The 18472-nt window shown below is 39.4% G+C and overlaps 1 protein-coding gene across 2 annotated transcripts in view; it reads left to right on the top strand.

Annotated features, from left to right (window-relative positions):
• Positions 1-10773, top strand: part of rapgef1a (Rap guanine nucleotide exchange factor (GEF) 1a) — a 27650-nt gene extending 16877 nt beyond the window's left edge. Inside the window, exons 15-23 of one of the 2 annotated variants that reach the window (XM_044335255.1) lie at positions 1431-1523; positions 1615-1803; positions 1923-2007; positions 3072-3166; positions 4486-4564; positions 5757-5858; positions 5958-6055; positions 8306-8446; positions 8803-10773. In XM_044335255.1, the coding sequence (XP_044191190.1) occupies positions 1431-1523; positions 1615-1803; positions 1923-2007; positions 3072-3166; positions 4486-4564; positions 5757-5858; positions 5958-6055; positions 8306-8446; positions 8803-8938 (1018 nt within the window). In that variant the 3' untranslated portion in view covers positions 8939-10773. Of the gene's footprint in view, positions 1-1430; positions 1524-1614; positions 1804-1922; positions 2008-3071; positions 3167-4485; positions 4565-4987; positions 5049-5756; positions 5859-5957; positions 6056-8305; positions 8447-8802 lie in introns of those variants that run through there. The other variant, XM_044335263.1, reaches the window with a different exon arrangement.
• Positions 10774-18472: the final 7699 nt, after the last annotated feature.

Raw genomic sequence — 18472 nt, 5'->3', positions numbered from 1 at the left:
CTTCATAGTTAAACAACCAGCTTCTCCTGGTTAAGATTCCTTCAGTGTTCGTTGTTCAGGATGTTTTTAACGAGGAGATGAATTATCCGCAGATGTCTCCTCCTCTCCAGAACAAACAGACCCGGTGATTAAAACACGTTAATAATCAGTGTTTCTCTCAGCAGTCAGTTTGTTTCTCTAACAACTGAAGATCCAGACGTCTGACTATGGAGCTGCCAATAATCAGAGTTTGTTTCTCAGCGGGTGTGTCGCTGAGTGGGGAGAACCAGTTAGAAACATGAACTGGTTGGTGGTGAACCGTGGGCTTCTGCTTAGGGCTATGCTTCCTTCGGACAGTCACCCAGCCGCCCTGGCTTCCCGGCTGCTCGGGAGCTACCGGGGGAGTGGGAGCTACGCTAGGTCGGCCCGCACCGGATACTAGGGGCTGGCTAACTATATTAGCAGCTGATTGTTTTTCCATGGTGCGGAGCCACGCTTCCAATTCACTAAGCCTTGCCTCCAGTGCTGCAAATAGACTACACTTATTACACTTATCACTATCACTAAAGGAGGCAGAGGAGTAACTGAACATTTGGCACACCGAGCAAGAGAGAGCAGGAGAACGAGAGGGAGAGAGAGAAGCCATCGCTAACTGCTTAGTTTAAGTTAGCTGCTAATGCTAGCTGCAGAGCTAAAGTAACTAACAACTTTTGCGATTAGCGAGAAAAGTCGCTAAGAGAAAAGTGCTGAGAGTGCTTGTGTAAAACTAGCGAAAGTTTAAATATACAGCAGATATTAATCCACAGTAATGTGATATATATAGGAAAATCAACTGAGATGAGAGCAGCAACAACGCTATCAGTAGACACAGTCGGCAACCGGAAATGATACAATACGCTTACCGTAGTACGTCAGCACGTAAGTGAGAACACCTTTCCCTCTCTCTTTCTCTCTCTCAACCCAACCGGTCAAAGCAGATGGCCGCCCACCAAGAGCCGGGTTCTGCTTGAGGTTTCTACCCGTTAAAGGGGAGTTTTTCCTTACCGCTGTCGCCAAGTGCTGCTCATGGAGGGAATTGTTGGGTCTCTGTAAATTAAAGCGTACGGTCTTGACCTGCTCTATGTGAACCAAGATCTATAAAGTTTATCATAAACATGTGGCTTAAAACTGAATAAAAGTCAATATATGACAGTTTCTCATGGCCTTTACAACACGTATTATCTTGTGTGTGTTTACTCTTTGGTAGAGGAGGTGTGACGCTATTGACAGGCGACCAAATGAAACAGACCGTTACCTGATTAAAATTATGGATTTCTCTGAGTTTGAAAACTGTTGGAAACATTTGAGATAATTTAAGTACAAAACTCAACAAAATATAAAACATTTTAATGCAGAATAGTTACGAGTTATAGCTTTAAAGAGTCAGTCCAGACTTCTTTAACCGACCACACATACAGACACCTGTGTGACGGAGGAGAACCTGAACACCTGAAGGCCGCCAAGAACACCTTCCACCTGCTGGTCAGCGTGGTGGACAAGCTCAGGTGAGCACGCACACACACACAACTGAACCAATCAGAGGCTTTGTTTCTGAGGCATGTCATGAAGTGTGTGCGTGTGTGTGTGTGCGTGCAGTGTGGTAGAGCTGGAATCTGATTTGCTGCTGCTGCTGATGGAACTGGTGTTCAGCCTCCTGATTGGTGGAGAGCTGAGACTGGCCCACCAGCTGCGCTCCAACATCCTGTCCAAGATGGAGCAGAAGTGGCAGCTGATTGGCTCTCCACAGTCACTCCGCCCGCTTGCCGCCAAGGGCGTGGCTGCCAGGTAACCGATCACCTTTGACCTCTGAACCTTCAGATGATTGACAGCTCTTTCACCTGATTGGACAAAGGCACCACATGCTGAGCTGTCATTGGTCAGCTGTCTCTCTTCTCGCCCTTCAGACCAGGAACTCTGCTGGACTTCCGGAGTCAGGATTTAGCTGAACAGCTGACTCTGCTGGACTCTGAACTGTTCTGCAAGATCGAGGTACAAACTGTCTGTCTGTCCCACCTGTCTGTCTCCCATCTGTCTGTCTCTCCACCTGTCTGTCTCACCTGTCTGTCTCACCTGTCTGTCTCTCCACCTGTCTGTCCCACCTGTCTGTCTCTCCACCTGTCTGTCTCACCTGTCTGTCTCACCTGTCTGTCTGTCTCTCCACCTGTCTGTCTCTCCACCTGTCTGTCTCACCTGTCTGTCTCACCTGTCTGTCTGTCTCTCCACCTGTCTGTCTCTCCACCTGTCTGTCTCACCTGTCTCTCCACCTGTTTGTCTCACCTTTCTGTTTCACCTGTCTGTCTCTCCATCTGTCTGTCTCACCTGTCTGTCTCTCCACCTGTCTGTCTCTCCATCTGTCTGTCTCTCCTGTCTGTCTCACCTGTCTGTCTCTCCACCTGTCTGTCTCTCCACCTGTCTGTCTCTCCATCTGTCTGTCTCACCTGTCTGTCTCTCCACCTGTCTGTCTCTCCATCTGTCTGTCTCACCTGTCTGTCTCTCCTGTCTGTCTCACCTGTCTGTCTCTCCTGTCTGTCTCACCTGTCTGTCTCTCCACCTGTCTGTCTCTCCTGTCTGTCTCACCTGTCTGTCTCACCTGTCTGTCTCTCCACCTGTCTGTCTCTCCTGTCTGTCTCACCTGTCTGTCTCTCCACCTGTCTGTCTCTCCTGTCTGTCTCACCTGTCTGTCTCTCCACCTGTCTGTCTCTCCTGTCTGTCTCTCCTGTCTGTCTCACCTGTCTGTCTCTCCACCTGTCTGTCTCTCCTGTCTGTCTCACCTGTCTGTCTCACCTGTCTGTCTCTCCACCTGTCTGTCTCTCCACCTGTCTGTCTCTCCACCTGTCTGTCTCTCCTGTCTGTCTCACCTGTCTGTCTCACCTGTCTGTCTCTCCACCTGTCTGTCTCTCCTGTCTGTCTCACCTGTCTGTCTCTCCACCTGTCTGTCTCTCCACCTGTCTGTCTCACCTGTCTGTCTCACCTGTCTGTCTCTCCACCTGTCTGTCTCTCCACCTGTCTGTCTCACCTGTCTGTCTCTCCACCTGTCTGTCTCTCCTGTGTAGCTCCCGGAGGTGTTGCTGTGGTCTAAAGAGCAGAATGAGGAGAAGATTCCCAACCTGACAGCGTTCACTCAACACTTCAACAACGTTTCCTTCTGGTAAAACTCGACCGGCTGAATCGACCGCTCCTCTTCTGCTTCTGTGTAAAACAAAAAGCTTAAACTGCAACTTAATGTCTGTTTAAACCTGAAGACACATGTTTATAAAAATAACTCACACAGAGCTGTAGTTATGTATAACTCAGTTTAACATCTTTACCGGCTTCTGTGTTTCACTCACAGAAACCTGAAGTGTGTTTTTTACCGACTGACACTGAAAGCAGCGATGGTGCCTTCACTGACGGTCCAGACGGAGGTTCACAGCTGTTAGCTTAAAGAGATTAGCTTAATACCAGTGTTGGACAAGTTACTTGAACATTGTAATTACTGATTAAACATGAGTCACTGTAAAAGTAATTAGCTTACTGATTACTCAGCAGTGAAACTCTGATTCATCCACAGCCGCCACACGCTGCAACTTTTCTATTTCACTCATAATGAAACAGAAAATGAGACGTTTGTGGTTTAACAGCAGACAGGAAACAGTTTATCATCCAGCAGCGAGCGTTAGCGTAGCCTCAGTGACTCCACGCTCCCCCCAACTCTGAACTAAACCAGCAGCGTTGCCCACGTGGGAAATGTTAAAGCATCGTATCAGAAGCATAAAACTGTCATATTCTGAGGAAAATTATCATACATGAGTCATAACCAAGAGAATACGGCATATTGGAGGAAAAAACATACATGCAAAAAAACAGTACTGGAAGGCAGCAACTGATGCGGGACACAAGCTGCATATGTACTAATACAAAGTGTCACAAAATGACCAAATTATCGTACATCTGACAACGCTGTAAACCAGCATCAGGTGACTCCTGAATGGAGGCGTACCTGTGGCTTAATGTTAGCAAGCCGGCTAAAAACACACAACATGTGAATAAAACAACATGTCTCCTCCTCTGGAGCGACTGTCAGCTGATATCAACCCTCCATTGATTGCGGTGTTACGCTGTATTCGGTGACCCGTCAGATTCTGTGACCTGCAGTGGTGGAAGAAGCACTCAGATCCTTTACTTAAGTAACCACAATGTAAAAAAACTTCATTACAAGTAAAAATCCTGCATTTTAAATCCTACTCAAGTTAAAGTATAGAAGTATTATCAACTGAATTTATTTAAAATACTAAAGTAAAATTAAAAGTAAAGTTAGTACTTTTACTTTAGTACTTTAAGATTTTTCATCCGCAACAGGCCTGTTTGATTACCTACATGATTAATTTTTAATTAACAATGACGACATGCTTGTGTGTGTGTGTTTGTGTGTTTGTGTGTGTGTGTGTGTGTGTGTGTGTGTGTGTGTGTGTGTGTGTGTGTGTTCAGGGTGCGTTCAGTCATCATTCTTCAGGACAAACCTCACGACAGAGAAAAACTACTGCTGAAGTTCCTGAAAATTATGAAGGTATACACACACACACACACACACACACACACACACACACACACACACACACACACACACACACATACGGGTTTTTATCACATGCCGGGGACCAATGACTGGCAGCAGCCTGATGGGATCCACCCTTTCTGAAGGGTCTAGAGACATAATTTTAACTGCTAAATTCATCATAAATTTTTCTGAACATGAAAATCACACACACACACACACACACACACACACACAGTCTTGTTTCCATCACTTCAGAGGACATTACATTGACTTACATTCATTTCCTGGACACTTATCCCAACTTCAAAAGGAAAATTCACTGCTGTGAATGTGATGATTTCTTGAAACTACTGTAGGTCACGTATGTTGTAGAAATGTGCAATTATTGTTGAAACTGGTGCCATATGACCAGAGAACACATTCCCCATACAGCTCTTAAGGAGGAATCCTACAACAATGTAACTCAAGCCACAGTGATCAACAGGCTAAAACAGTAAGTTATGAACATGAGCACAGGTATGTTTATGTTTGCATGTTCTAATAGTTAATAGGTTCAGAACATATATGCAGCAGGATATTTGTGTGATTTAAACAGCTGTCTGTGCAGATTCTGCTTCACTAAACACACCAGAAATAGTCTCGGACCATCAGAAAAAACAAGGCGGTCTCTGAGAGTCAGTGTGGACTGATACATTTAATAAAATGGAAGCCTATCTGAACTTGCATAATCACTCCTCAACCTCAACTTAATGCAAATGAGGTCCATCCAGCACAACACGGCCAGCTCGCAAAACTCAGATCAAACTATCAAACTAGGCAGCGTTGATCAAATATGGATCAAGATTCTCTTACTGTGGCGTCTATTTCTCAGCTCAAATGCTTTCAGAAACATACTTTAGTGAACTATTTAGCTGTAAAATGAGGAAGTTAGTCGCCAGCTTCAGCCGCCATGTTGAAAACGGCAGAGAAAAAACCAAGCACCGCCCAACTCACTGTACATCACCTACCACGTCACCACCGGCCGCAGCGTTCAGTGTGTTTGCACCATTACGCACACAAATGACAGATGTCAAAAACGCTTCTAAAAACACTTTCTGTGTGGATCGGCCATACGGGGACAATAAAGTAAATCTTATGTTATATTAACAGAAGTGCTTGTGTGTCTGTGTGTGTGTGTGTGTGTGTGTGTGTGTGTGTGCAGCACCTGAGGAGGCTGAATAACTTTAACTCGTACCTGTCCATCCTGTCAGCGCTGGACTCCGCCCCCCTGCGGCGCCTGGACTGGCAGAAAAACACAGCTGAGGTGAAACATTAACAACATTTAACACAGTAATTACAGTAATTAGTTCTGTTTCAGGATCTATTATGTATTTATAATGATTTATGTGTGTTTTGTTCTCAGGCACTGGAGGAGTACAGCTCTTTGATTGACAGCTCATCATCTTTCAGAGCCTACAGAGCAGCTCTGGCTGAAGCGGAACTTCCCTGCATACCCTACCTGTAGGCTAATACCCTGTATACCCCACTATATATACCCTACCTGTAGGCTAATACCCTGTATACCCCACTATATATACCCTACCTGTAGGCTAATACCCTGTATACCCCACTATATATACCCTACCTGTAGGCTAATACCCTGTATACCCCACTATATATACCCTACCTGTAGACTAATACCCTGTATACCCCACTATATATACCCTACCTGTAGGCTAATACCCTGTATACCCCACTATATATACCCTACCTGTAGGCTAATACCCTGTATACCCCACTATATATACCCTACCTGTAGACTAATACCCTGTATACCCCACTATATATACCCTACCTGTAGACTAATACCCTGTATACCCCACTATATATACCCTACCTGTAGGCTAATACCCTGTATACCCCACTATATATACCCTACCTGTAGACTAATACCCTGTATACCCACTATATATACCCTACCTGTAGGCTAATACCCTGTATACTCCACTATATATACCCTACATGTAGGCTAATACCCTGTATACCCACTATATATACCCTACCTGTAGGCTAATACCCTGTATACCCCACTATATATACCCTACATGTAGGCTAATACCCTGTATACCCCACTATATATACCCTACCTGTAGGCTAATACCCTGTATACTCCACTATATATGCCCTACCTGTAGACTAATACCCTGTATACCCCACTATATATACCCTACATGTAGACTAATACCCTGTATACCCCACTATATATACCCTACCTGTAGGCTAATACCCTGTATACTCCACTATATATGCCCTACCTGTAGACTAATACCCTGTATACTCCACTATATATGCCCTACATGTAGGCTAATACCCTGTATACCCCACTATATATACCCTACCTGTAGGCTAATACCCTGTATACCCCACTATATATACCCTACATGTAGGCTAATACCCTGTATACCCCACTATATATACCCTACCTGTAGGCTAATACCCTGTATACTCCACTATATATGCCCTACCTGTAGACTAATACCCTGTATACTCCACTATATATACCCTACCTGTAGACTAATACCCTGTATACCCCACTATATATACCCTACCTGTAGGCTAATACCCTGTATACCCCACTATATATACGCTACCTGTAGGCTAATACCCTGTATACCCCACTATATATACCCTACCTGTAGGCTAATACTCTGTATACCCCACTATATATACCCTACCTGTAGACTAATACCCTGTATACCCCACTATATATACCCTACCTGTAGGCTAATACCCTGTATACCCCACTATATATACCCTACCTGTAGGCTAATACTCTGTATACCCCACTATATATACCCTACCTGTAGACTAATACCCTATATACCCCACTATATATACCCTACCTGTAGACTAATACCCTGTATACCCCACTATATATACCCTACCTGTAGGCTAATACCCTGTATACCCCACTATATATACCCTACCTGTAGGCTAATACCCTGTATACCCCACTATATATACCCTACCTGTAGGCTAATACCCTGTATACTCCACTATATATACCCTACCTGTAGACTAATACCCTATATACCCCACTATATATACCCTACCTGTAGACTAATACCCTGTATACCCCACTATATATACCCTACCTGTAGGCTAATACCCTGTATACCCCACTATATATACCCTACATGTAGACTAATACCCTGTATACCCCACTATATATACCCTACCTGTAGGCTAATACCCTATATACCCCACTATATATACCCTACCTGTAGGCTAATACCCTGTATACCCCACTATATATACCCTACCTGTAGGCTAATACCCTGTATACTCCACTATATATACCCTACCTGTAGGCTAATACCCTGTATACCCCACTATATATACCCTACATGTAGACTAATACCCTGTATACCCCACTATATATACCCTACCTGTAGGCTAATACCCTATATACCCCACTATATATACCCTACCTGTAGGCTAATACCCTGTATACCCCACTATATATACCCTACATGTAGACTAATACCCTGTATACCCCACTATATATACCCTACCTGTAGGCTAATACCCTGTATACTCCACTATATATACCCTACCTGTAGGCTAATACCCTGTATACCCCACTATATATACCCTACCTGTAGGCTAATACCCTGTATACCCCACTATATATACCCTACCTGTAGGCTAATACCCTGTATAACCTACTTTACAGCTGTCTGTGTCTCACTAACCTGTCTGTCTGTTCAGGGGTTTGATCCTTCAGGACTTAACGTTTGTCCACCTGGGGAATCCTGACATGCTGAAGACACCACAAGGTTCAAAGGTCAACTTCTCCAAATGCTGGCAGCAGTTTAACATCCTGGACACAATGAGGAGCTACCAGCAAATGTCAGTTACCTGCAGTACTACCTTTAATGTCACGATTAGTAATACTAGTATTAGTAGTATTACTAGTATTGATAGTAATAGTAGTATTACTTGTATTACTAGTATTAGTAGTATTTGTCACTTTCTCTCAAAACATTTGTAAATATACCAATGTCAGTTAGATGGTAATCTGCATGAGAAATTAAGAAAAACAAAAACAATTGGATATAATAATCAACGCTTATAGTAATCAATTGACCTGGACGGAAGTGATCACTAAGCGGTTTCCGCTGTATTAGTATCAGTTAGTGTTGCTAGTAGTCAGATTTATGTTTTTGTGTTCATTGATAATAAAACAGAATCTTTTCTTCTTGCAGTTCTTACCCTCTGCAGCCTAACGATGACATCATGTCCTTCTTTAACGACTTCAGCGACCACCTGGCAGAGGAGGCATTATGGGAACTCTCTCTCAGGCTCCGCCCAAGAAACGCTCCTCGAGCAAATCAGAGATGAGCTGGAGTTAAACGTCTTCCAGCCAATGAGGAACAAGCAAGAGTGACTTGCAGTAAACCAGGACACAACATGCGTTAGCCTTATGCTACCATGCTGAACCAAGAATGAAATGGTTAAAAATTGTTAACCAGGTATTAGCTAGGTGTTAGCTAGGTGTTCCAGTGGGTGTGGCCTTTCTCTGTTTCTGACCACTGAACTGTATTCATTGCATCATAAAATCAGCTGTTAAATGATTAATGATGATTGATAAACATGACTGTCCTCACCTGAAAATCATTTAGAAGTTATAATTAGTATTTTTATATTAATTCTTTTTATCCATGAAAGCTTTTTCATCTGAACTCTTGTTATTTTCTTCATGTTGTGTTTTTTTAACACTTTGGTACTTTGAGATTGTCTGCCAATGAAAACTGTGTTACAAATTAAATTAATTGATATTTTATTATTGTTTCAGTCATTTTTCCAGCAAAATGCTAAACTTTCACTGTCACGTGTGATTGATGATTTTGTTTGTCATAAATAACATAAACTGAATATTTTGAAGGTTTTGGACTTTTGAATATGTTGGTTTAAGTTTCAGAAAATTGTGACGACATTTTTCACTTTTTCCTGATATTTTACAGAATAAAGGAATAACGGAGAAAATTATTAACAGATAAGTCGATTAGTAAAATAATTTAGAAGTTAGTTGCAGCTGTAGACTGTCTGCTAATTTATCTCCATTAAACATTTCACAAATGATTTTCCAGAAAATGTGCAAACATCATGAAGACTTATACAGGAAAAGGAAACAGTTACTAAAACACAAATGTTGAAGTAAAAATAAAAACAAGAAGGACAATATATATGTATATTTTTATTTATTTTTTACTCAGGAAGGCTTTTTCATCTGAACTCTTATTTTATTTATGTTACACATTTTTAATGATTTAGCACTTTGAGATTAACTGCCAATGAAAGTGCTGCACAAATAAAGTTTTATTTGAAGAACTTCATTTCTTTAAAATGTGAAAATGTTCAGGACTGTAAAATAAGACACGTTTATTTCTGATAATAAGAGTTTCTTAACGGACTGTAAAAGTCTTGTTTGGTGACATTTGGAGAAAGATTTAGTTTTTCCAAACCTGCATGTTCAGCATGATGGAAATAGAAAACAGCTGTTAGTTTGGATGAAGTTTGACAGCAGGAGTCCAGATGTTTTCTGTGATAAAGTAAAGTGGAGAACTGTACCTGGATCTGTAGATGTGATGGTTTCTCCTCCATGCTTGCAGCTCTGTGTGCAGTCTGTGTTTGGATGTTGAGCTGTGAGCTTTTGACTTTCTTCTTGGTTTCCTCTCTCAGCTCCTCGTCACATACCTGATCTGACCTCTGACCTCTGACCCGCTGATCGTCACAGCAGAAGAAGACAAACGGACGTCTGTATTCACTTTGTGTGCAGAAAGTTAAGCGACACACGTGTTTCACTGTTTTCTTCCTGGAGAAGAAAACACTTGCTTTTTGTCCAAAGCACATTTTCCAAATATAACTATTAATGTTGATGATTTATATCAAAATGTGACTTTTCATTCAAAGTTGAGTTGTGTGAAGGTTGTAGAAATGAGAAACTGACCCTGCGCTAAACTGTGTGTGAATAAACAATAGAACTATTAATAATGTTCAGCTTATTATTAGAGTGCCATTTTTCTGAATCTGACAATAAAGATCAAATGAAAGCTTCTATTATTATTTATGATCCTTTTTTATTGGACATAACAGGTGATACTGCAGTTCCATTTATTTCTGCCTGAGTAACATAAACATACAAATGATCAACTTTACTTGGTACAACACAAAAACAGGAAATAAGAAACATTTCAAACAGATTGTAAACAGATTGATGATCCTGTAAATGAGCTTTTTATTGTGGATATTTAGTAAGGCGCTAAACTGTCAGCTGTTTGTCCTCTAATATTCTGTTCACATACAGCCAGAGCTGCAACAATTAGTCCATTCATTGATTATCCATCAATACTAAATTAACACTTAATCATCATTTTAGTCATTTTCAAACAAACATTTTCTGCTTTTAGCTTCTCAGGTGTGAAGATTGAATGCTTTTCTTTGTCTTACATGATAATAAACAGAATATTTGACTGTTCTGGACTTTATTTACACAATTTCCTGACATTTTATAGACAAAACTATGAATTGATGAATCAATTAATCATAATGTTTATTTACAGCTCTACATGCACATCCAGTAGAAACAAATAAAAACATGTCGGTTTCTGAATTGACTATTGTTAACTGGTTCTGATGGACTCCAAAATCTAACACAAGTGTCAGTCTGGGCACTGTTTAGGAGCCTAGACCACGACACCCAGACGGATCGCCCCTATTGGTTCATGTGTCATTTAACTGTTCAGAAGTACGGCCAAAGAGGTTCAAGTTACGAGGACTTCCACGGCTGCCTCCTGCTGACTCTGTAGGTTATCAGGTGTTTGTGTGGAAGCACACTCTGTCAGTGAGATCTACAAATTACCAGTGTCTCTAATCACCGGCCACAACAATAATATTAAACCACAGTAATTAATATTATTATCAATGTTTAGAGGTCTGTCTTCCTCCTAGGAGATATTAGTATCTGACATAGACACAGAGCTCAGAGGGACTGTAATCTCTCATTAGACTTGCTCATGTCTCTGTTTCCTGCCTTAAACACTCACAGGTTGCATCCTCTCTACTGAGTACAAATTAGCAATTTAACATTTTGGAGAATTGTTAAGAACAAGGGTCTTAACTGTATCTCAGTCGAGGGGGCCTTCGGACAGGAGCAGGAAGATTGGTCCTAAAAAGATGAGAAGTCTTGCCTTTTCAACAAATACAATGGATATACTTAAATATTACTTAAGCACACAAGCAAAATACAATATTCTTAAAAGGAGCGAAACAATGAAAAACACAAAGTCACAACAATTCTCAAACATCTGAAAAATCCCCAAAATCTCTCTTAATCCTGTCCTTACAAGAGATTTTATACTCCTAAATGATGGGAAGTCTTCTTTAATCTCATCCTATCAACAGAGTACACATTTGATCATATCTTAATACAACACATCTTATTGGTAAAACAGTTATATCATATCATCACGAGTATTACAGTATTCAAGCAGCAATGCTCAGAATCTAGTGGCCAAATAAGGTAACAAGACAGTTTGAGCAGAGGTTAAAAGAAGTTGGACCAGTGGTGAGGCAGTTAGGGCAAAAGTCATGTGAGCTTTTAGATGTGACAGACCATAATATGCTTGTAGGTATAAAAAGAGGCCCCTACATCCTGCCTCAAGCGAGCACATACTGAAAACTGAAAACTGTCACTGAGGGGTCAGAGCACTTGCTGCTTCCTACTGTTGTCACAGTGGAAAGCCTCTAAGTTACACAGTAATAAAAATGTTTAAAAAACAATATTTCTAAAAAGGCTTGCTATCTAAAACAATATAAAAAATTATTATCAAAAATTGTAAAAAGCTAATTGGTCGTTCCATTGCAACATCAGCGGGCAGCAGCAGAGCTCCGCCTCCGCCATGTTGGACTGAAGGCGGCTAACGTGTTATCAAAGACCTTCATGATACCAATAAAATGTCCCGCCAACAAAGTGCCGTACAAAAGTACAACTAAATTCTTTCTATTCTATTGTCATATATTTAATGCCTCTATCGAAATGGCCTGTGTTGAAAAATGACAAAAATATTATAAACATGCCTGCTATTATAACTATTTAGTTACTTACTTATTAAATTGATGAAAGCATTGAAGCAGACATTTGTAAAACATTAATTCATAATTTCATTTATTAAACAACAAAAATTTTCAAATCATGGGTTCAGATTTTCAAATTATGAGTTTTCCAAATAGAAAGACATGACAAGACAAATAACATAACTTTTTGCTCGCTTCAGAGGAGCAGAAAGTTTGAAATCTCAAACTTTTCCATGTGAAGGACCCCCAGAATAGATACAAAATAGACCACAGACCCGTGTTTGAGAGGATTGTGTCTGAAAAAATCCTCTCTGGGGAGACACATTCTCTGGACGTTAATATAATATAAGTGAAATTAATCTATTTGTGTTTTTCCTGGGAAGCCCTGCAGCCCTCCCAAGGACTCCTGGTGGTCTTTGGATCCCAGTTTGGGAATCATCCTTCTAAACAACTTGATAACCACATAACAAAGTGGATAAAATTAGAGATGTCACAAGAATCAATACATAGATACCAGATCAATAACAGCAGTTAGAAAATGATACTAATACCTGCTTTTTAGTTATCATTGGTATCAACACCTCTCTCTATAACTCAGTGTTATTATTCTAATATAGTCAGAGTGTTTAAAGTTTCAATCATACCTACAAGACTGAAAACCAAAATGAGAGCAAATAATCACACAGTTGTATTTGTTGTTACAGCATCACATTTCATACAGTTCCTCTAATTTGAAATGACTGTTTTCGGGCAGCTTTGTTTTCTACTTGAAGGCTACAGGCCAATATTTAATTTGTAACTCTTATTCTAATGCGGCATGTGTGAAGTTTCTGTTCAAATGTTAATGTTTGTATGAAGTTTTTAAATAAATGAGTGTGTCCTGAATGGGATTTCTGGTTTTGCCACAGTATCAAATCAGGTATTGAGAGCAGTGTTGATTCTAGTATTGTGACATCACTAGTATATACTGTAAGTATAAGTACAATTTACAAAAGCGCCATCTAGTGGTGGTTGTCACAAAAGCAACAGAGTTTCGTTTACTGTGTTTCTATATTCTTCGACTTGAGGCTTCAAAACAGCAGTTCACACACCAATGGGTGACGTCACGGTGACTATGTGCATTTTGCTTTTACAGTCTATGGTTCATACTTACACCATTCAGTATATTTTTGTGCCACCAGAGGACACCAATTTTTTTGTGTTTTACTTGTCTTTTAATGACAAGTAGGGGAAGATGGGAAAAAGCACCAACATGTGATTCACCCTGCGCTCAACAAAGACCAGTAAAATGAATATCTTTGTGTTGCAGACATGCAGTAAGATGTGGTTTGTAGATGTTCATCTCTTTTGTCCTGGAATTCTGCTTTAAAACTAAACATGACTAATGTCTACCATCCACTAGAAGACTTTGCAAAGACTTTTAAAAGACTAAAGTTTAACACCCTCTTACATCTAAAGACAACGTGTCATAAGTCACTGAGGTTTTAGTCACAAAGATTTTGCAAAGACTTGGACTACAAAGCTACAAACTACTGCAAGACTACAACTAGATTCATTTAGAAATTATTTCCCATCCTGCTCCTGGTTGAAATTTTCAAGAAGAAAAACTGTTGAACAACTGCATAGAAACATAAGCTGCTCTTGTGTGTGCAGTGGTTTATTCTGAAACAGCCAAAAGAAAATGTAAATTAATTAATTAATTCAGGTCTAACTGAACAAATGTGAAGAGAAACAACAAATAAAAATATATTTGGGTTAATGTTTCTTAGATCATATCAGCAAAGACACTCACATTTCAAAAGGTGTCGTTCTGTACTATTTTTTACCATTTTAAAACAGCTACACAGTTTATACAGCTGCCCACAGAAGCCACTTCAACCATTAAGCATTCAGCTGCTGGATGTTGGAGTATTTATGTTTGGAAACAGCAGCAGCCTGGATAATTGTACAAAGGCAGAGTCACAGGTTTAACTCCTCCAACTGGACTGAAATGTTAGTTTTATCTGGGTGAATAAATGTTCATGTGACTTGTAAAAAGGGAAGCTAAAGGGCAACGAGAATGCTGAGCTTTCAAGTCTCAACAAGAGTCACTAATAAAATCATCAAGCATGTCACGTTTCATTAGGAAAGTAGTTTAAAAACACAAAAAGGGCAACAATTTACTGCATACTGCTGTTAGAAATGTTCAATCTCCAGATTGCTGTTATCAAGAGTTTTTAAGCAGTTTCAAGATTTGAACAATGACTAAACTGCAATAATAAATGTTTTTTACAAGTCAGTTATTTCCTAATAATTTCATGAGAATTTTCATGAGTCCCTTCTGTCAGCTGGTCCTGAGACTTACTCATCAATAACACCCAATACTTTTCAACCTCAGACCAGCACTGTTAATGTCACCTGATCATGTTTCAATATGAAGGTCACCTTCAAGTCATATTACAACTTAAATGGACACTTTCTGAAAGTTCCCAGCTCACATCTTCTGACCTGTGCTGATGGTTTTGGTTTGGTCTGAACACACCATTACACTATATTCAGTCCTGCAGCGTCACATCAGTAAAACAACATCAGTTGATGATTTGAATATGAAGGGAATAATGTGGACAGCAGGAAGTCAGCGGAGGAAAGAAGGACTTCTCAGTGACCTATCAGGGGGAAACAAGTCGATGTCAAAAACAACACTTACTCCCATCAAGTCCAGCTGTTTCCCATTAAAGTTACAACTAAAATACAATAATCAACTCTAAACTTTATTCCAAACTTCAAGCTGCCGTCACACAACAATTATTATCTCCAATAAAACTGAGTCACATGATGCTGCAATTAAAAACTAATTCGAACAGCTGAATGAAATGAAAGACATCAGTAAATAGTCCTTTACATAAAGTCTTGCAGAATGTCATCAGACTATATGACTGATAAATTGTAGACTAATAAGATTTTAGAGAGAAGGTCAGTTCATGTTTTAATGCTTATTTGTAAAATCTACATGTATGTAAATAATCATGTTAACAAAATGAGATTGTTTACAAGATATTCAACCTTTTTAAATCAATATTCCAGAAACAATGTGACTATATTGTAAAGTTGAAATGTAGTTTTTATAGCACAGCCATGAATACAGATCGTTCCAACAGGATCAATAAAATATACAACTATTAAAAAAAGATGCTTTAATGATTCTGCATCAGAAATATTGAGTTGAATATTAAACTTGAGCTTAAAGAATTGATTAGATGGATTGAATGTGTTAATAGTTTTAAATGGACTTGTGTTGCAGCTAAAGTGGAGACAGAGCTGTCGACAGGATCATTGAGGAGCCTCAACACATCTTTATCTTTATTATTGTTATAACATGTGACTCACTTATCATAACTGGACAAACACTTTTCTAAAAGAATAATTATTGATTATTGATCAGTACACTTATAATGTACAGATGTGGCTGAAATTATTGGTACCCTTGCATTTTATTAAAATAATGCACCATTCACCCTGAACAGTGTTGAAATTAAAATATATTTTATTATCAATGCATGTCTATGTTTGGTTTGCAAGTGGAACGAAACAAAATTGTGAAAATAATGAGAGAACTGGAGCAGTTTGATCAAGAAGAGGCTGAACTACCAGTGAAGAAGAGTAGAAACATAATTCAGAGTCACAGGAAGAGCTTGACTGCAGTTATTGCCTCCAAAGGCTGAGCAACTAAATATAAAATTAATGTGACCAATATTTTTGGCCATTTTCATTTGTTTTATTGTATTAAATAATATGTTAAGTTGTAAATCAAAAGCAAAGTTTCAGTTATATTCAATGTGAAATAAAGAATGATGGATCCCAGATACTTCTGTCCGTTTCAACTTAATACAGAGAAAATGCAGTTTAAAAAAAAAAGGTGGAAGGGATCAATATTTTTGGCCACATCTGTAACTAATATCTGCATTAAATGTGGAATATTACTCTTCATTGAAGAAGCTTTAGTATCCTCTGGTGGTGAAAACATAAACTGCATGCTGTGAGATTAATGAACCGATTATATGAAGTGTTTTTAAATGATAAAAATACTTAAATATTGTTATTAGAATTGTACTAATGACTGCTGTTAATCACACTGATACCAACAGTGATGCCATCAATACAAGCATTGATGCTTCATATTGATCTGGATGTAATTTATTTGACTGTTAAATTGACTCACAGAGAAACTGTCATGATCACTGCCCTCCAGTGGTCACTGTCAGTAACTACAACTCTCCACATACAGCACTGACAGTAATACTGATATTCACACTGACATAATGACACATTTACTGCATTATGTAGTAGCTGTAAAAAAAAACAAAAAAAAACAACTGGTGGTAAACTATAAAACTGACCTGCAAGGGCTCCACTGTAAAAAGTTACAAACAGGGGATACACTGTAAAAAATGAAGGTGTTTGACTCTTTATCCTCCTGGTTTATTATTATTTATTGTACATTACTACTGGTTTTAACTGATCACACTGAGTCTTCTGCTTTTCCATTTTTACAGCTCAGTGAAAAAGACATGAAGTGCATTTTTGCAGGGGTGGACAGTTGGACTAGTCTAATGGTTAGAGAGGAGGGCTGATGTCCTATAGATCGCTGGTTCCATCCCCAAAAAGAGACAAGTGACAGTTGACCACCTGTTCCTTCTTCAACACCACCAGAACATGAACATGTGAAAGTTTCCAATGAAATATTTCTTCCAGCTGTCTGACAGAGAGCTCAGTAGGATGAGCAACAGCTGTTTAACTCTTCATCACAGAGTTGCTCTTCTTGGTTTCAATAAATCTTTAACATCATCTCCAAACAAACTCAGAGCAGATCATTGTAACCCATTCAAAATAGCCTACAATCAGAGTGAAATCATTTAATGTTTTTCCCATCTGCAATAGCTATATTAGTCCAGCAGAGGGCAGTGGTGGCGCTGCAGAGAGGGAAACAACAGCAACGCTTCCCGCTTAGAGAGAGCAGAACGATAGCAAGCTAAAGCAGAAAGGAAATTAACCACGCAGAGTAGAAAGTAGAAACGCAACATAAAAAGTTAGTTTAAAGCTTCTTCTCAACCAAATCTAGTCCCAAAATGTGTTAGGAGTAACTGGTGGAAGTTGTGCCGAGGATTTAATGAGTGTGTCTTTTACTCTCCACTGAGTATTTGCTGAGTATTTGCCATTCTGTGCTGCTAACATAGCTGAATGTGTTCTGTTACAGAGAGGCAGAAGTTCTCTTGCTAATAATTCATCTCATTTAGCTTTGCTGTTTTCTCAGCTGTGTCTTTCTTCATAAGAAATTTACTAAAAACCAAATCGGAGCAGAAGTTGAGTTGAATAAAGTAAAGCACATTTAGAAGGAAGGAATGAAAATGCTGCTCATGTTGCTGTGTGCTATGCTAGTGCAGAGTTTGAGGATTGAATGTATAGTAATCTTGAAGGTTCTGTAAATTCATTCATTTGGATTTTTGAGTTGATTATTTCCAGATCTGCTAATATTGTGTCACTTTTCATTCAAAGTTGAGTTGTGTGAAGGTTGTAAAAATGAGAAACTGACCCGGCGCTAAACTGTGTGTGAATAAACAATATAACTATTATTAATGTTCAGCTTATTATTAATCAACTTTACTTGGTACAACACAAAAACAGGAAATAAGAAACATTTCAAACAGATTGTAAACAGATTGATGATCCTGTAAATGAGCTTTTTATTGTGGATATTTAGTAAGGCGCTAAACTGTCAGCTGTTTGTCCTCTAATATTCTGTTCACATACAGCCAGAGCTGC

This window comes from Thunnus albacares, chromosome 2 (genome assembly GCF_914725855.1).
Source record: "Thunnus albacares chromosome 2, fThuAlb1.1, whole genome shotgun sequence".
Taxonomy (NCBI): domain Eukaryota; kingdom Metazoa; phylum Chordata; class Actinopteri; order Scombriformes; family Scombridae; genus Thunnus; species Thunnus albacares.
The sequence above is the reverse complement of the archived record's forward strand: the minus strand, read 5'-3'. Positions and strand labels throughout refer to the sequence as shown.